The 20,605-nt window shown below is 36.8% G+C and overlaps 1 protein-coding gene across 1 annotated transcript in view; it reads left to right on the top strand.

The window, feature by feature from the left end:
* The window catches only part of PRKCH (protein kinase C eta), an 82,658-nt gene extending 63,383 nt beyond the window's left edge, over positions 1–19,275 (top strand). Inside the window, exons 11-14 of the mRNA XM_015819894.1 lie at positions 2,794–2,932; positions 3,998–4,186; positions 17,261–17,404; positions 18,589–19,275. Of these exons, the coding sequence (XP_015675380.1) occupies positions 2,794–2,932; positions 3,998–4,186; positions 17,261–17,404; positions 18,589–18,735 (619 nt within the window). The 3' untranslated portion in view covers positions 18,736–19,275. The remainder of the gene's footprint in view (positions 1–2,793; positions 2,933–3,997; positions 4,187–17,260; positions 17,405–18,588) is intronic.
* Positions 19,276–20,605: the final 1,330 nt, after the last annotated feature.

Raw genomic sequence — 20,605 nt, 5'->3', positions numbered from 1 at the left:
GAGAGAGAGAGAGAGAAGAAGGAGGAGGAGGAAGAAGGAGGAGGAGGAAGAAGAAGAAGAAGAAGAAGAAGAAGAAGAAGAAGAAGAAGAAGAGGAGGAGGAGGAGGAGGAGGAGGAGGAGGAGGAGGAGGAGGAGGAGGTGGTTGTGGTGGTGACTGGCCCAAGGTTGCTCAACTGACTTTAAGGTAGAACTAGAACTCACTCTCTCCCAGTTTCTAGCCTGGTGCTGTAACCACTATACTAAAATGGTTCTCAGTTGGGCTTAATCAGACAGAGACAGTGGATTAGGAAGCATCTGAACCATGACTGTTTATTGGACAAGGTGAGCCTAGTCTAATCCAACAAAGCATTTCTTGTGTCCTTTTGGTTAACAGTCCTTAGATCTAAGAGCTCTTAGACTTGATCTCTTTAATTGTTTCATCCATCATGGAACTGCTGAGCAAATGGAAATATATGCCTTCAGACAGGCATTTGTCTGAAATGGCATAGGTTCTCCTGCTTGACCTCCAAGGTCCCTTCCAGCTCTACTCTACTCTACTCTACTCTACTCTACTCTACTCTACTCTACTCTACTCTACTCTACTCTACTCTACTCTACTCTACTCTACTCTATTCAGTAGAAATACTAATGGAAAAACTATCAAGACTTTGGGATATTAGCTGGATTTAAAATTAAGAAACAAAAGAAGGATGTTCACAAAGAATATGACCATTGAAAAGCAAATGGAAAAAATGGTCTTAATATTGAGAAAATCTTAAATACTTTGGTATTATAATGACTAACATGCATTGTGTACTATAACAGAATAATTATGTTAAGACATGGAATGAAATTAAAAAGGACATGTTAATATGGGAGAAATTACAATTATCAATGCTAGAGAGAATTTATGTGGTAAAAATGTTTTGCCAAGGTGATTTTTTTGTTTCAAACAACTATTCTGATAACTGATGTAATATTAAACCAGCAGTCCCCAACCTTTCTAGCTCCTTGGACCAGCAGCGGTGGGGTGGGGAGAGATGGATGGTTTCATGCATGTGCACACCACTTGTTCAAATGCAGCTTCGATACCAGGCTGTGGACCGGGGCTGAAGACCCCTGATTTAAACAATGGCAGAAAGATATATCTCAGTTTGTATAGCAAGGGGTAAAACAAAGAGTTGACTATAAAATACTTCAAGATGCAAAGAAGGGAAAATATTGGGATTTACCTAGTTTGAAATTAGATTGATAGCCTGCTGCTTAATGTGTATGAATGTTGGGTTTGCTGAGAAATAAAAGAATTTTAAAATTTGAAGAATACTGTATGATCTGAGGTTTAGATGACATGGTTTTCTACAGTATGATAAAGTTAAGCTCAATGTAGATTTTAAGTACATTATAATAGAAGTGCCTTATTGAGAATATGGAACAGGTATAAGCCCAGATTGTGCCTGCAAATGCCTTTAGACAGGAAAATGGGGAAAAAACGATGAAATCAAGACAAATTGTAGAGAGATTTAATTTTAATTTAATTTAATTTTAAGAGAAAGATTTAAAATAGATAATGAGACACTTGAAATTAAACAGCAGAAAACAGAATTTGAAGTTGAACTATGGAGAAATAATGAACATGTAACTGTAAAATGTATAAACTTTAACTATAAATGGAAGAAGAACAAATGAAAGACTATACGATAAAATGGGCACAACTTTGTCCAATAAAACTTTGGACATAATATAATAATGGAACAATGGGAAAATATCTGGTTAAAAGGATTGAGATTTACATTATGTTACAATATTACAATGTTACTAAAGAAGAATTTTTATAAAATAATATACCTCTGGTATATAACTCTAGAAAAATTATTTAGAACTTCAAATTTATGCTGAAAAGGGGCACCATGAAAGGTCATTTTATCATGTCTATAGGTCTTCTGACAAATTTATACATCACTATCTTATGTTTCCCTTGAGGTCAACTGGTTCTTCATTATTTCTCTCCAAAAGTATTCATTTCTTTTTCTTATTACTTTAATATTAACTTTTTTCCTTTATTATTCTGACATCCTTTCTGTAATGTTCTTGTTTCTATCTTACAATATCTTATCTTAACATCACTTTTTATTTTGAACTTTCCTGTTTATCTTTTGATTCCAACGCAGTATTACTTATATTTTTCTGTTTACCATGATACATTTCCTTTTTGAAAATTCTTGCTTTAAATGTTTAAGATAAAGTTTTCTTTGCAATGTATTACTGCAGGATTTAGAGAAATCAGCAAGGATGTCCTATTGCTGTCATTATGTTATCTTTATTTACTTTTAATTTTCTAATATTGTAGTGATTATGAAGCTCAGAAGAAAGCTTTGTTTAAATAATGTAGGGGAGAGAGAAATCAGCCAGAATCATCTATCGGTGTTCTATCAAGCTTGTAAGCTTCCTATTCTAGTGAATGCTAGGATTGTGGAGTAGGGATTCTGCAATTTCTGATCATGGCCCTCTAACTATATGACTCTATGCTGTAATGTATTCAAGTTTGGTATATTTATCTACTGTACTTTTACTTAGAATGCCGAGATTGTTGGTTTTTCTATATTGGCAGTAATTTCCATTTTCTGTTGAACTTCCATTACGTTCATGTAACTTCAGCACATAGGAACATATTTATACAGTAACATCATGTTTGAAAGTTTTCCATGAACTAAGCAGCTGTGATCATGTTGATCTTGGATTTGTTGATTCATTTTAGTTTGTTTCTGCCTCAGTTTACCACTGACAAACTGACATAATATCAATAACTCTTACAGAGATCTGAAACTGGATAATGTGCTACTGGATCATGAGGGCCACTGCAAGCTGGCAGATTTTGGAATGTGCAAAGAAGGAATCCATGATGGGATCACCACCGCGACATTTTGTGGAACCCCTGACTATATTGCTCCAGAGGTACAAGAATGGTTCCCTTTTTGTTTTAATGGATTTTAAAACCCAAATTTCCATCATATTAATGGAGTTTGAACAAACAAATTTTGTTGTAAAATCTACTTGGCTATTCAACATAAGCAAATAGCTACATAATCTGTACACTTATCATCAACTTGGTGCTTAAAATTGCTGTGTAAAGCATTTGGATATATGTTTTCATCGACTTATATGTCCATGCTTATATGTCTTATATATAAGTAGTAGAGATGATGTATTCATGGGAGTATTCATGTTCTTCTGAATACATAGCCCATACATGGCCGGCTTATGATGACGTATCATAAAGGAAATGTTTTACACATTTATAAGCAGAAGTAAATCTCTTTGGGTATGGGAACAAACACAGTAATAATCCAGTGCAGAATACTTGATTGCCCACTAGATATAACATATATGCAGGGCTTTTTTTCTCATAGAACGCCCAGAACGGAGTTCCGGCACCTTTTTGGGATGGAACCTTGTAGGGTAGGCAAGGTGGGTTGTATGATGTGTGTGAGTTCTGGTACCTTTTTTTTTTTTTTTTTAGAAAAAAAGCACTGCATATATGTATATTAGCACATTAAACATATACAGTACCATTTTATGTCTGGATATCTCAGATCATACACTGGGTTAGTATGATTTCAGATTTTGGAATCGGTTTTCTGATCCTTATAATGTGACTCTCTCATTTGGCCCACACATTCATATACTTCTTGATTTCCTTATATCTGATGTCACATGAATTGACTTCCCTGAAAATTAAATGATATAAAAGTTCTACCTGAGAAAATTAGAGTTGTGATGACTCCTTTGTACTATATGTCATTGCTTGATGCTGCATTTATCAAATGAAGGCTAAGCAACTGTAAATAAAATATTTTGTTAACTTGAGATAAAATTATCCCTGAGTCAATATGAAATGTTTATCTATTGTATTTGACACATAAAAGTCATAAGGTAACAAAGCAGTTATCAGGTGAAGAATAGTAAAGACTCAGAAGGGTTGGGAGCATTAATGATTTCTACCTCTTTCTTTAATTGCAGATTTTGCAGGAGATGCTTTATGGTCCTGATGTTGACTGGTGGGCAATGGGGGTGCTCCTCTATGAGATGCTCTGTGGTCATGCTCCATTTGAAGCTGAAAATGAGGATGACCTCTTTGAAGCTATCCTCAATGATGAAATTGCCTACCCATCATGGCTCCAGGAAGATGCAGTGACAATCTTGAAAGCTGTATGTATATCCTTACTTTTATTTTTGTTTGAAGTAGTTTCCTCTGCTTAATGTGCTTTGTAAGACTGACATGAAAACACTGAGGCCAGCTTAAATTTTAAGACAATACACAAACATATACAAGCTAAAAACAATGTAATAGAAATGCAAAAATAAAAAAAAACCCCAGAAAGAGGTTTATCTTAGCTAGATAGGGAGTAAAAATAATGGTAAAATCTCCAACTTGGCCTTAATTCCTGGTATCATTATATCCATATAGGTATAATCCATATAGTGTTGTTGGCCACAATAAGGAAACAATTTTCTGTCGTTTTTTTTTTATTTTCCAGTCTATTTCACAGCCCTGGAATTTACTGGTAAGCTCCATCTAAGTTTAACTAGTCCCACTCTGTTTAGTCATCATTGCTTAGTCTTAGCTGGGCAAAGGCAGAGAGTGCTGGGGCCAGTTTCCATTTCTGAAGAAATATATTCTGTAGAATGGCAGCAATAGAGGCGAACAAAGGTCCTGTTCTAAATGTCCCTAAAATGACAGGTCATTTTCAAAAAGGTTTCTCCAGATGATTTTTTTGTCTTGATAGGTTTATAATCCCCTGCCTCCCTTCTTCTATGACTCCTTATTGCAGCCTATGAATAGTTGACTCAGAGTGCTACCGAGAGGAGTCATATTTCATTTTATAGAGATGAACTTGGGAAAACAACAGCAAGTCGTTTCCTTATTGTGGCCAACAACACTATATGGATATTTTATAATTCTCTTTGCTTCTCCCTATTTAACAAAATGTGAAACACATCTTGTTGAGAGAGAGTAACTGTTCCATGGGCACAGCTAGTCATGTGGGGAATTACTTGGGCTAAATTTGATCTAGGATTTCTCTAGTGTAATTATAACTGTGTAACTGAACCACACTACTACCCTTCTTTATCTTTATGGCTGCTCTGACTTTAAGGATATGCTTTGTACTCCAAAAGGAAAATAATATACATAATAAAATGATGAAAAGTTCATAGAACTACTGAAATCTAATCATATATTTCATGAGCTCTTGGTATTCTCTTAGGAGATCTCAGTAATCTGAAAAGAATGGTACCCAGGGTTGATTTAGGGGCTACAAACTGCTTCTTTAAGACAATGTCTAGCAGGTCAAATTATGTTAAAGCTGGAAAAGTCAAATGCAAATCATGTAGTGCCATGAATATTATCTCATGAAAAACGAGAACTAAACCAAAAACAAGACAGGACAAGATAGATGATGTCTATAATTCCTAGTTTTGTTTTTTGGAGGTGGCCTCTGAGACAAAATAATAATTTTCTCTTTAGAACCACATAACTTTCTCAAGATCCTTTGAATGGAAAGGAGGATCAGGAAGAAAACAGTAGGGATGACAAGGGGATGTTCATTTGGATCTAAAACAATTCTTCTTTTGCTTTTTCCCACCAATGATTTATTTTGATGAATAAATTTGTAGTGGGTTTCCAAGGCCACTAATATTTCTGTCCAATAAGAAAGCCAGTAACAAGTATTGTCCAAATACCACTCGTTCATTTTTAAAATGCTTATGTTTTAAAGAGAGAGGCTTTTTGCAAGTCTTTTCATCCAAACCTGAGGACTTTTGTTGCTGCATTTCACTGGCAGGCAGAGGTTCTTCCTGCCCCCTCATTGCTCAAGCTGACATGACTGCGGTGGGAAGGAATTAGCTCTGATCATGTGAAGTTCAGCTGAAGTGCCCCCCCTCCTATACCACTATTATAAAATATTAAAGAGTCTTTTGCTTTTCTGTGTTTTGCCTATGATATGTTAGTCCTGATCTCAAATTCTCTAATGATGAATTTATTTATTTATTTATTTATTTATTTCTGACATTTATAGGTAGCCCATCTTACCTCAAGGTAAGTCTGGATGGCGTACAATCATAAAAAAACCTATATAAACTAAAAACATAAGTTAGTACAAAATCCAAACACTATGGCACAATTAAAAGATGGGGAGGGTAGGAACAGGATGGGGGAGGAAGATGGGATCTGTTGTTAATTTATTAACCACCCCAAAATGAGGCCACCCTCCATTGGAGCCCCAAGCTAACTGGCAGAGCCAGGTTTTTAGGCTCTTATGGAAGATCAGGAGGGATGGGACTGACCTCCCTTCAGAGGACAAGATGTTCCATAGGGCAGATGCAATGGCAGAGAAAGTCCTTCTCCTGGATCCCACCAGCTGGAATAAGATCATACTGTGCAAAACTGGCATTGTAACTCCTGATTTTTCATCTGCATTTTTTAAAAATGTAACTACAGAGAATAGGTACCAGGAGCTTCTGGGAGACAAATGGCTTCCACTTCCATCTTTAAACATTCTCCCGAAGGAGCCCTAAATCATACTTCAGAAATTTGACCATTTTGTGCTGCTGAAGTTTTTCACTATAGTTTTAAGCTATTTCCTTGGGGCTGGATTTTATTAAGGACCCCTATGGGAAAGGTTTAGTTCCCAGAGGCCTTCTCCTCCTGCTCCCTACCTTATAAAAAAAATAATTTGAAAAATAAGTAGAAGAATAGTCTTCCTTTGTTCCAGTATATCACTTCCGGCACTCCATCTGGCTATGGGAGAAAATTGTAGCTCTAATGCAGTAGGGTAGAGTAGGGTGTGGCTGAAAGAAGTTGAATTAATTTTGCATTCCTTATAACAACCTTTTGACTCCATTGTTCCGGGATAGGGTGGGGACTAGAAATAATGCTCTATTGCAGGGATGAACAACCTTTTGATGCCACAGGCTATACATAACAACTGGGATGAAAATGAGAGTTCCTTGGTGTTCTCTGAACTTGGTTTTTTTCTTGCAAACGTTTCATTACCAAACTAGGAGTATGGCAGGTAGGGCAGTTATGCAAACCAGATGGGACCATGTCACCCACACACATAGGCAAGGCCAGGCTTATTTTAGGTTCTTTCTTTTTTCCTCTTTTTTAACTATTTGAATCCTATTTTAGGGCTTATACATTTTTGCACATCTTCCATTTGAAACCATGGCTGTAAATGAGCCAACTTGCAAGTTTAGTTGGGAGCTTTGAGAGTCACAGAAAGTTGACTTTAAGACAAAATGTGGTCCTGACCCATCTTGTTCTATTTGGAGAATAACATTACAAGATTTAGGAATGGGGAAGTACAGGGGAAGGTTTTGCTTTCATCTCCTCAGTACTTACAATGTGTTTTAACTTGTTTTCAATCTTGAAATTATGGTTTCTCGTTTAAGACTGCATGTTTACCAAAACCTCCTTTTCAAACTACTGTAAAAATTCTGAAGCAGAGTTGGTCTTTTTGATTTGCAGAAGAGATGCACAAGTAACAGATTTTACCAAATTACTCATCTTTGTTCTGTTTAAAAGAACCCAACAATTTGGAATAATCAGGCTGAATAATCATCATAAGTGGACTTAAAATCAGTTGGGTCTAACTTATGTTAAGGACATATACTATGCTCAAAATCAATATCCTGCTAAATTATAGTTTAGTATTTACAAAATAAATTTCATTCTCGAACAAAATGTCTTTACACTGTTTTCTGAAACAACATATCAATTTTGCTCTATTGTGAAAGTGTTATTATGGTTGGTTTATATAATCAGCCAAATGTTTAGACTGGATTTGGCATTTTTATCCGTCTATCAAGTCCTTTTCAAGGACCTGGGATAGGCAGATGATGTTGTCTGATGATGTTAAAGGTATCCACGTAGGGTGTAAGCTATTTCAAGTTATAGCTGCCTTTCATGATTGATGGTAATGTTGTTAAAGCTGATGGTATTCAAGCGATGCTCCAGATGTTTTGAAATTTCACCCAAGGCACCGAGTAATTATTATTATTAATATTTGTTAATAGCTTATTTAAATGCCTAGTAGTCCTCATCTGTTCTAATCACTTGAGTTATGAAATAATGTAAATCAATTAAACATTAAATCAAAACAAAATTAGTATTATAAATCTGCCTCACCTGTCACTGCCATGCTAATGTTTTGTCTTCTCAAGCTGTTTTGGAATACACTTGTCCTGCTTTCTCAAAGTTGTCATTTATTTGCTTCTTAACATGTTTGTGCTGTCATTTTTATTTAAGCTTCTGGGAATAAGTTGAGTTGAATTCAATGAGACTTGTTTTTGAGCAGACCCTCATGGGGGTTAAGTTTGCAGACAAATATTTGCAGCATTTTTAGCCTAATTAGCAATGCCCATGCAGAAAGGTAACACGGTGGCCTTTGGAAACTAATAAGGATTTTCCTCAACAGAAATATATTTATGAGAATACTCTAGTAGTTTACATCATCAGAATTTCCGGTGATTCACAGGGGTCAATACGTATATATTGTTTCTGGAAATGTTCTTGCGATGAAATTTATTGTTTTCAGTTAGGAAATTTCTGGAGAACTCAGTCTGCCAGTTTCAGGATTATGAATCTAGCACTCCCACAACAGCCACCCAACCAAAAGAGATCTCCTTCACCTCCTATTTCAGCCTAGTTCTAAGGCTGTGCTAAATCTCTTCAACTTCAACGATCCATAGGTATCTCAAAGATGCCTTTTCACGAGGCAACTGGACTTTCTTGTTTTGCTTTGAAGACGTTTCACTTCTCATCCAAGAAGCTTCTTCAGCTCTGATTGGATGGTAGGGAATGGAAGGATTTATACTCCTTGCAGACATCTGGTCATTTGCATTCTTTTATAGAGTCGTTGATGCCACCTGGAGGTTTATCTGTTTCTAGAAGCCTGGCACTCTGACAAATCAGCCATCAATAGGCACATATACATTAACAACATCTATAGACTATGCAAAAGAGACAATCATCCAGCCCCAAAGAGAAAAAGACTCCAGCATCTCTCCACCAGTAATCAGCACTCAGGTCAGCATAGATTAGCTCCAAGGTCAACTTCAGATCAGCAATCAAGTAAGCAATACCCCAATCAAGAAACTGCCAAAGAGCCATTAGTAAAGAGCCCAATCAAAGAATCCCTAAGACAACCTACACCCACACAGACAGGCAAGAAACCAAAATATAAACTGACAGCAAACAGCACTGTGATGTTACCTACAATAGCACTGGTGATGTTACCTACAATAAAACAAGGAAATGACTGCAAGAAAACTAGCAAGCTCAGAGACAACCAAGGACCCCTCAGGTTTATCTCTGTTGTCAGGATCACCTTAGTAGTGCAAATGTTGACCTATAGGCCAACAGAAGAATGTCCCTCTCCCTGATCCATCCACCATGCTCCATGATATGATAGCCCAATCATAAGCAGCATGCTCTAAATCGGGGTTAAGGAGTTCATGGCCCTTTAAATTGGGCTGAATTATAATTGTCAGAATTATAATATTGCTGGGAATTGTACTTTCATAATATGGTGATTCATATTGCCATTTCAAAGATGGGAAAAGATGCGTCAGAGAAAAAAATTCATTTGGTCTGTATTCACATCTATTCTGTTCGTTTTTATTAACATTTTATGCAAGATAGGATCCAATCCAGCCAGGTGGCCTTTACACAGGAAGGTTTTCAAGTAATCTAGAGATGTTACAGGTATAAGCAATGCAAAAATTGTGGCTCTCATTGTGCCGAAGGATAGGAGTAAAAGCTTTGACTTTGCCACCTGGAGAATGGAGGTGGGGAGGGTCAATAAAGTAAGGATAGTGACCATGATCAAAGACCCAGGCCTTTTTTTTAAAAAAACTTTTGGACTGTTCTGATTATCATCATGCTTGTTATAAGGCTGGTTTCATGCATGATTAAAATTGCTGTCTGTGCTTTAAATTATATTCATAGTGGTGGCATTTACAAACTCGGGATTCTTAATTGCATTTTATCTCTGGCTGTAGTGATATTGCATGGTGGCAGTGCCCTCTTGACTTTTTTTACCTCTACCACGGATGCCCTGGTTCACGACCATTGAGAATTGTATTTTGGGATGTACCCTGCCTTCTAAGAACTCAGAGATTTCCCATCTGTTTCAAACATTTGCAGCTGTAAGGGCTTTAAATACCAAAATGAAACCCACCTGGTTTCCAGATTTCTCTAGTCTCTGAAACACTCACTCAGTGACCTCATTGACCTAGTTTCCCAGATACATTGAAGTAATTGTTAAAGATCTTATGTTTTATTTAAAAAGTCTTCCCAATACACATTCTTCTTCCATTCTCATGCAGACTGTGGTTGAAATCCAGGATTTCCCCAATGAGAAAAATACTAATAGTCCTTGATTTACAACAGTTCATTTAGTGACTGTTCAAAGTTACAATGACACTGAAAAAGGTGACTTATGACTATTTTTCACACTTATGACTATTGCAGCTTCCCTGTGGTCACATAATCAAAATTCAGACACTTGGCAACTGACTCATATTTCTGATAGCTGCAATGTCCTAGGGCAGGGGTAGTCAACCTTGGCTCTCTTATGACTTGTGGACTTCAACTCCCAGAATTCCTGAGGAATTCTGGGAATTGAAGTCCACGAGTCATAAAAGAGCCAAGGTTGACTACCCCTGTCCTAGGGTCAAGTGAACACCTTTTGTGACCTTCTGACAAGCAAAGTCAATGGGGAAGCCAGATTCACTTAGTAATTGTGTTACTAACTTAACAACTGCAATGATTCACTTAACAAATGTGGCAAGAAAGGTTGTAAAATGAGGCAAAACTCACTTAACAAATGTCTCGCTTAGCAACAGAAATTTTGGGCTTAATTGTGATCGTAAGTTGAGGACTGCAACATACTACAATTTTCTTTGGATTATAACTGGTGCCTATAATTAATTATTTAATGAACACAACTAGGAACTGGCTAGATAATTAAAAAATTTTATTATGCCTTTCAATAACCTTCCAGAGTAATGTAAAATAATTTAAAGCTATCATCACCAATAACGGCCAGCAATAAAGCTGTGGAAATAGCAACAGAGACAATAAAAAAAAACAATTGTTTTCCGAAGTTCATACATTCATTTTCATAACAGGACTGAGCCAAAAGCTGTATCAGACATTTTTAATGAAATGAGCCTGGGCATGGAAAGAAATTTTCCCATCTGTGTCACTACTGCAGCCTGTAAAAGAGGTTGTGAAACTGGGGAAAACTTTCAACTCACTCCCTAAATAAAATGAATTCTTCAGTTCCCAGAACCAGTCATGCTATCTTATGTGCCTTTCCCACTTCCAGGGCACCAGGCTGGAGAAGGTGTGCAAGTATATTATCATTTGCTGAAGGGGAGGAATCATAGGATATGAATCTAATGTGAATCTAATGAATCTGAAATGATTTTTGCTACCAGAGTCCTGATTTGAAACTCTCATAAACAGACACAATTCTCCCACAACATCACCATCTCTGGTAGTAAGTACTGAGGGGGAACAACTTTCCTTGCAGTCAAGTAGAAATTTGACTACTATGTGCTGTTTCCATCTTTCAGTCTTTTTTCCATTTTCCATCTTTCAGTCTTTTTTTCCAGCATATGAACATGTTTCCTTCTTTCTTACATTTTATTTGGCCACTAGTTTTAATTACAACCTTTGCTTTGTTTAAATAACTATTCCTTTTTAAGAGCAAATAGTTTTTGGGTTAAAAAAACCCCCCTCTGTTCTTGTTTTTAGTGCTAGTTTAGTTCTTTTCAGTTTCTTCTTTTTAGTTTAGCTCAGGGGTAGTCGACCTTGGCTCTTTTATGACTCGTGGACTTCAACTCCCAGAATTCCTGAGCACAGCTGGCTCAGGAATTCTGGGAGTTGAAGTCCACGAGTCATAAAAGAGCCAAGGTCGACTACCCCTGGTTTAGCTAAAGAGCCCTTTAACTCTTTTGGATGAACAAGGTTGCTGGATTCTTCATCCCTTTTTTATTTATTTTATTTGTTTAAATTTATTATCAGCCTTCTATGCCACCCATCTCGTTAAGGTGACTCTATTTAGAAGGGCAATTAGATTAAAACATAATTTTCTTGTCTTACTCCTTACTTCAGTGTTTTTGCTTTGAGCAGGTTATTTGGTGTCATTACTCACAGAAAGGTGTTACTTTTTACCCCCCTTTCAACCTATAAGCCAATGTTATTTCCAGGAGGGGCCCAATGCCATAGCTTAGCTCAGGGGTCTTCAAACTTGGCCCTTTTATGACTTGTGGACTTCAACTCCCAGAATTCCTCAGCCAGCACGCTGGCTGAGGAATTCTGGGAGTTGAAGTCCACAAGTCATAAAAGGGCCAAGTTTGAAGACCCCTGGCTTAGCTTATTTAAAATTGTCTTTATGATTTATTTCATGGTGATGGTGAATTCCATTTAAAAAGCTTATTTTAAGAACAAGAACAATTTTAGATTTCATAAAAGGACAAGTATCATTGTTGCAGTAAAAATGTAAAAAGTCTACTCAATTCAAAATTCCGTTGATTCATGTTGGGTCTTTAGTTATAATTTAAATTATCCTAAAAATACAAACATTGTAATAGTGTTGAATGTTATAGTGTTAAAGAGTTAAATATCAGAATTTTTTTCAGGTTAGATTCTGTTATCTAGAGTTTTCTTTCTTCTATTTTCAATTTACTTTACTCAGCCAACAATAAAAATGTGTGTTTGTTTGTAATACCAAATGAGTAAGAATCATAACAGTGTGACAGTAACCAGAAGGGTTGGGTGTAATGAAACAGTGCCATAAATTAAATCATTTCATCCTTGCTGGCATAGTAACTAAACCTTTTCTCTTCTTTTTCTGGGACACTATTTGATACAAAGGATACATTTTTTTTTATAAAAAAGGCCCTGAACATCAAATGCCTGTTTTTCAGAAATATTAAAACAGGAAGTAAGGTTTGTGATTAAGCTTTGCCTCTTTCTATGTAATCAATTCAAAATCCATTCATTTCCTCCCTTTCTAAGAATTCTGAAAACTTTGGGAGATGTCTAATTGGTAGCTTTTACATGAGTCAGTGCCTGGGCATTACGGTAAGAGTTTAATTAAACAAGATTAATTAATTAATATGTTGTCGGGATATCTAAAACACATATTCATAAGGCTCTGCGTGAGAATTGCTTAGTACAAATACATACCATTGGACTGTATTGATTATAACCATACAGGTCAAAGGTTGGGAAACATCTTTGTTTTTCAAAGCTGGTTTCATTTATGATCAAAACTGGTGATCATCTTTTAAAATACAGTACATTCCTGTACTTACTTGAAAGCACTTACAATCCATAGATGGTTAGTTATATTTTCCTTTTGGCTGGAGCAAGGATCTGGAGTATTAGGGGAGATAAGCTCCTGAATAGCTGAATTGGCTCAGGACAACGTCAAACAAACCACAGTTACAGTGGTTAGTCAGCTCCAGAGGCATTTGCACCATTGAGACAAGATAGACATCAAGGCAGAAAGGGCTAAGCAGCAGGCAGAAAAAGCTTAAAAGTTTATACTTTCATCTTAGAGACAAAATCAGCAAATGAAGCAGGTTTTTCTGGCACTTGCTGGACCAGGTTTGTCTTGCAATCATCAATAATGCCTAGCAGGCTTGTACTGCAGACTAAAAGGTAGGCTTAGATCACAGGGCTAAGAACCTGTAGGCTGGTAAAAAGGGTTGATTCTAATTATCAGGAGCTTTTGAGAGTTATGTAGCAAAGGAGCACTCCCAATTGTCCTTCAGCAATCAAACTATTATTATCAAGAGGTTGTAATTACGTAATACCTTGATATGTCCTCAATATTTATGTGGATGTGGAACTTCCTTTTCAACACAGTTGTTTTTCCAAAACATAGAAGCTGTTAAAAAGAGAATGAATGTCACTACTTTGGATCACTTTCTGACAAGCTCACCTTGATTAAGTTCAGGACATTATTTTGCTTCAGGGCTCTCGTCTTTTACAGACAGCAGGTGGCCATGTGCCCTTCTTTATAATAATGAACAGTTCTGCCCTTGGAAGGACTTCTCTTTGTAGGAGATAACCTCCTGGAAGTTCTGTCCTGTTCAGATATTAACACCAAGAAGCATCTGAATAAAGAAAAACAGGGACCTGAAATTTCCCACCATAGCTGGCACCCATTTCATACACTGAGCAGGAGGCACCCAGCTCTTCCAGTCACAGACTTTTCCACTGTAACATGCTTGCTATTATTTTATATTTATAATTATAATTTCTAAATATCTATCTGAACACAGACACACAAAGTATGATTGTTGTACAGATTTGTGCTCTTTTGGTTTTGGGGTTTGTATGGGAGCACAGTGACAAATATCTTTTTTAATGGTGTGGGTTAGGTACTGTTTTAAGAACCAACCCATTCACTGATGAGTAAGCTCTATAAGGAAATTGGTTTCTTCTGAGAATAAGAGCTTTGTAAAAACTGCGCAAATGGTTAAATGGAATGACACCAGTGATGACGAAAGGAGATGTGATCAAGAAATGGATAGTTTTACTGAGAAATCCTTCAAAAGTAGTGGTTTGTTTATTCAAAACATCCTATTGAATGAAGGCTGAGTACATCACCCTTATATGCAATTCCAGTTCAAACTATGAATGATGCTTCAAGACCAATTATTTCTTTTTATTTCAAATGGAACTATGAACCCAGATTATATAGAGTCGCCTCAGTTGAGGCCATTTGGAACAGACAAAATGGTTCTATGATGTACCTGTTCTCTATCACATCTCCTCTATAATAATCTCCCTGCCTTCTTCTTTTTCTTTTCTTCCTCTCATCCCCCCCTCCCTGAATCTTTATCACATCTTTAATGCAAAATTTCTAGCTCTTGATATTTACATTTTCAGTCATGTGTTCTTTTGAATCAAGAGTTAAAGCCTTTTAATAATATATAACAATAATATAATAATATAAACAGAGTGGTGTGGTGCCCTAGTGGTGAAGATACTCAACTCCCATTTGGAAGGTTGAGAGTTCAGTCCTAAGCAGCGGAAGATGTTTCTCTTCCAGGCGCAAAAAAAATAAAAATCTGCTCTGAACTCTGTGTGGCATCAAGAAGGGCATCCAGCCAGTAAATGCTCAGCTTCATTCAGTCACCCCGACTCTGCCCCAAATCAAGGAATTACATGGTCATAAAAAGAGTTAATATAATAATATAAACATAATATTACTGTTTTTTAGAATTGTGGAATATTTTAATATTGTTATTTTATACACTTTTTAAAAAATGTACAGTACACCACCCAGAGTCATGTCTTGGGAAATGGGAGGCCATATAAATACGATAGATAGAAAGACAAAACACAGGTAGATAAATGCTAATTAGTTGGTACATCCTTTAAAAACGAGGCAGTGTTTTTCCAGTTAAAGGCCCATATATATTTAATTTTTTTATTAGGAAGCTCCATGAAAACTGTAATGGAGGTAACAGTATATAGTTTGATCTGTACATAACATTCTCACACCTGCAGTGGCTCCCTCATTCCCTACCATGGAGAAAAATGTTCTGTGTTCATCCTTTGAAATAATGGGTGTCAAGCAGATTTGCATGAGCTTGAGAAAACATTGGTTCAACTGATTAAAATTAAATGAGTTTCTTAAGGTAGCTGCAACTTTTTTTCCAGATTTGTATAGAGTCTGAAAGGACTTATGAATAGCAGAGGAGTAATGGAATTATGCAAGACACAAAGTACTTTTTCCAATCATTTTCAAAGTGTGCATAGGTCTATTAGATACTGGAGAAACCAAACTTTTGGACAGCTTCCAAAAATGTTGGACATACAGGCCACTTCTTACTAAAGGGCTTCGTTTGGTACCACAAAGCACATTAAGAGCTCCAGTGTAAACAATAAGCACTAGAACAGTGTTAGGGGATTTAAGATTAAACCATCTTTATCACTTTTGTTCTTTGCATATATTGATGATTTAACATGCCAATATTATGTCTGCATTTGCACCATATGCTCAATACGATTATTGAATTAACTCATTTTTTTTGAGTTTACATTACAGGTAGTCCTCGACTTACAACCGTTCATTTAGCAACTGTTCAAAGTTACAGTCAGTGCTGAAAAAAGTGACTTGCAACTAGTCTTTGTGCTTACAATCATTGCAGCCTCTCCTTGGTCATGTGATAAAAATTCAGATGCTTGGCAACCGGCTTGTATTTACGATGGTTACAGTGTCCTGAGGTTTGCAATCAGCTGTCTTCCAACATGCAAAGTCAATGGGGGAAGGCAGATTTGCTTAATGACTGTGGCAAAAAAAAAAAAGGTTGTAAAACTGGATGTGAGTCAGTTAACAACCACCTCACTTAGCAATGGAAGTTCTGGCTCTAATTGTGGTCATAAGTCAAGGACTACATGTATACAATGAATCATGAAACATAAACACAATCTAGCTAAGTTTGCATTGCGTGTTAACACAAAGCAAACAATGGTTAAAACTAGTCAAGATTTTTGCATTATGAAATGCAACCCCTGGGTCTTTAATGGGCCTTGATCATTGTGTTATGCAAATGGAAACAAATATAACTCTGAACATGGTACTGTAGCTCCTAGGAGGAAGTCATTTCGTTTTATTTCAGAGTTCAGTAACCTTTAATCAGCTATCAGAAAAAATTATTATCACAATATGCTTTGATAATAGCTTTGATCTGCATATGAGATAGGCCAACTTTACAACAGTTTCATTTAGTCACTGTTCAAAGTTACAGCGGCACTGAAAAATGTGACTTATGACCATTTTTCACATTTACGATCTTTGCAGCATCCCCATGATCATGTGATCAAAATTCGCATGCTTGGCAATTGGCTCATATTTATGACCGAAGGCTGCAAAAGGTGATCACAAAGATCATGTGATCACCTTTTGCAGCCTTCTGACAAGCAAAGTCAATGGGGAAGCCAGATTCACTTAACAACCAGATTAACACCTTATCTACTGCAGTGATTCACTTAGCAACTGTGGCAAGAAAGATGGTAAAATGGGGCAAAACTCACTTAACAAATGTTTCACTTAACAACGGAAATCTTGGTCTCAACTCTGGCCATAAATTGAGGACTACCTGCATTCAGATATTGGGTCAATATTAATCAAAAGTGATATTGCATGGCTGAGAGTTAATCTCTCCCCTTTCTGCCTCCTTTTTTAATAGTTCATGACAAAGAACCCTAAAATGCGACTAGGCAGCAGTGCCTTGGGTGGAGAGAAAGCAATTCTCCTGCATCCCTACTTTAAGGAACTGGACTGGGACCTTCTAAACGAGCGCCAGATTGAGCCACCTTTCCGACCTCGAATCGTAAGTGTTTAAAACTGTGAGTTGTGTGTGTATTAGTCCATGCAAGGACAGATCACATCCAGTAAAGGAATACATGCATTATATGCAAAATATCAGCAGTTCAATCTGGGTCCAGCCAATATAGTAGAGAAATGGACTAGGAGCTACTTGATCTGAGGTGACTTCCTGGCCATTTCTTTTTCTTTCTTTTTTTAATGAATATGGACATTGCCCAAATTGTGCTTATGCGCTTTTGCTGTGATGCTGCCCACTTTCAGAACTCATATTGGCTGCTTCCAATGTGAGAAATATCAGGTTTGCATTTGTTTGCGTGACCACCAGAATTTAACCAAAGGAAGAAACATTTGTTTTATTTATTTGTTAGTTGTCAAAGTCAGATCAGGTCACCAGGGGTCTGGGCACATCTGGCACATCATTATCATCATTATTGTCATCAGTTAGAAGTAACCTTGGAGATCTTCTAGCCTAACTCCCTCTTAAGCAGGAGACCCTGTGCCATTTCAGACAAATGGATGTCCAGTCTCTTCTTAAAAATCTCCAATGATGGAGCACACACAACTTCTGAAGGCAGGCTGTTCCACAGCTGTTAGGAAATTTATCCTTGGTTCTAGGTTGCTTCTCTCCTTGATTAGTTTTCATCCATTGCTTCTTGACTTGCCTTCTGGTGCTTTGGAAAATAAGTTGACCTTCTCTTTTTTTGTGGCAGCCACTCAAATATTGGAACACTGCTATTCTGTCACCCTTTGTCCATCTTTTCACTAGACTAGACATGCCCAGTTTCCGCAACTGTTATTTATAGTTAAATTTATATTTTGTCTTTCTGCCCAGACTTCAAGGCAGCCTACATCGCAGTTCCTTCTCCAATTTTCTTTTGTGACAACAAGGTTGTGAGGTAGATTGGGCTAGTAATTGAGAGAGTAATTGGCCCAAAGGCCCTCAGCAAAATTTATAGGTGAGGGGTCTGGTTTTCTCTGATCCTAGACCAATATTTTAAGCACTGCATCAGTTCAGAGATGTCAGCAAGAAGAACTCTTCACATTTGTGTATTGGGTCACATTTCCTGACTCCATTGGGGAGATAAGAAGCTATTATCTATAGCTCAGACTATGTGTCCTTCTAGCTTTGGCCAACATAGTATCCTCCAAGTAATGTCATCTAATATTTATTTTGTTTTCATTTGCCAGAAATCAAAAGAAGACGTGAGTAACTTTGATCCTGAATTTTTAAAGGAAGAGCCGATCTTGACTCCCATTGAAGAAGGAATATTATCCATGATCAACCAAGAGGAATTTAGAAACTTTTCTTATACAGATCCAGAATTAGAGTCTTAGCTCCATGTTGACTGGGCTATCTATTCAGCAACAAAGAAGGATTGGAATATGGGATTGCCTAGTCATTTTTTCAACTGAATCATCCAACAGGCAGACTTATACTATGCATCAGAGTAAAGAGGAGAAAAATGAAACTGAGGAACTCAGCAGGAACAAATATTTCTTCCAGTAAATGAATGATGCACAAAAGACGAATGGGTAGAGCTTGTTAGCTCTGAATGGCTACTGAAGTAACTTTGCAGTAACTGGGGGGAATTTCTGGAAAAACAAAATCAACTCTGAGCCAAAACTACCTTTTTGCAGCACTGATTTCCCATGAAATAACTTGGCTGAACTACCTTCCGCAATCAAGGAAGCAAAAAGAGAATAGGGCTGACTGGTTTGAACTGTATTAGAGAAAGGTTACATGTGCTACTACTTTGCTTAGAGGTTATAGGTTCAGGTTTCCTCAAATCAGAGTGAGTACACATCTGTTAGAAATATTTTGGACGCCCATTTACAAATATATGTGATTATACACATTGACAGGAAATAAAGAAAAGAGAGCAGGAGGGCAGGAGAGAAGGAGGAAGGAAGGAAGGAAGGAAGGAAGGAAGGAAGGAAGGAAGGAAGGAAGGAAGGAAGGAAGGAAGGAAGGAAGGAAGGAATTCTGCATTGAATTCTACTGAGGATGTTTGATGATACTGTATGTATGGGATTTGGTGGGATGCTCCACCTGCCCATCTTTATCATTATCCATTAGATACTGGCAATCAGGTAAAAGGAGAACACCATGATATACTCTCATGCTATGGATATGTGTCCATGTGAAGGAATAGGAGAATCAATCCACCTGCTACCTCTGCATTAGAATGTGGGAAATATTATCTGCAGATTTGTAAAATATCGAGGTTTTGTAAAATTTGGTTAATTTAGTTTTTAGGGTTTTCTTCTTTTTATGACTTTTATTCTTCTCTCCTGAATTTGCAGAACAATGTACAACTGATTCTGTTTTTTATCCAAAGACAACTTTACTTTGGATTCCCTTTACAAACTGATGGCATTTCTAAGCTGCTTATTTTTTTAAAAAAATGGAAATTTAAAAATGTAGCAGTTAAATTACTTGTCCACCTGGATGAAGGACAATACACTGAAGCTATTTGTAACTTAATTCACATACTAAATCTGAATTAAGAGAAACCACACAACATTTGACATATTGTGATCATGTGACTTCTTTGCCTCAATAGTAACATGGAGCTGAGAGTTTCATGCTCAAGTCAGGGAATTTAATCTGTTGTTATTGTTGCTATCTATTATCATTTTCAAAGCATGTAATAATGTATGCAAGTATCCTGGTGTTACCAGATTCTGCTTTATACCTCTCCAAGCATATCAATCCACACTTTAATTAAACTAGATGTCAACTTTATTTATAAATCAATTTGAACTATAAAGTAATACAATGAATTCATCAAAATATTGAAAAGATGAGTGTAGGTTTGAAGCTTGGTAAAATACAAGAAATAATATAGAACAGGGTTCCCAAATTTCTGCAGAAGACAAACATATAGTAACATTTAGCATGTAGCATGTAGCAAGATGATACCACTGAAATCCTCAAATCAGATTATATTTAAAGGTATCCAAAATTACTCTTAGAGTGTCAGGCAACCCTTGCCAGCCCCCCCCCCCAAATCATAAGGACCAATCTTGGGGAATAAAATATAGGGTTATATCTAACTTTAATTGAAAATACTTTGTCTTGTCAATGAGATTCTCCGTTACTTTCCTACTTCCCACAATACATATCTCATGTCTGCCCTGAACATTACTGAAATGGGAAGCATGAAATCACCTAAAATCAATGATATGAAGGGATTGCTTCATT

This window comes from Protobothrops mucrosquamatus, unplaced genomic scaffold, assembly GCF_001527695.2.
Source record: "Protobothrops mucrosquamatus isolate PMUCROS unplaced genomic scaffold, P.Mucros_1.0 scaffold1014, whole genome shotgun sequence".
NCBI classification, from domain to species: domain Eukaryota; kingdom Metazoa; phylum Chordata; class Lepidosauria; order Squamata; family Viperidae; genus Protobothrops; species Protobothrops mucrosquamatus.
This window is presented reverse-complemented; position numbering and strand designations above follow the sequence as displayed.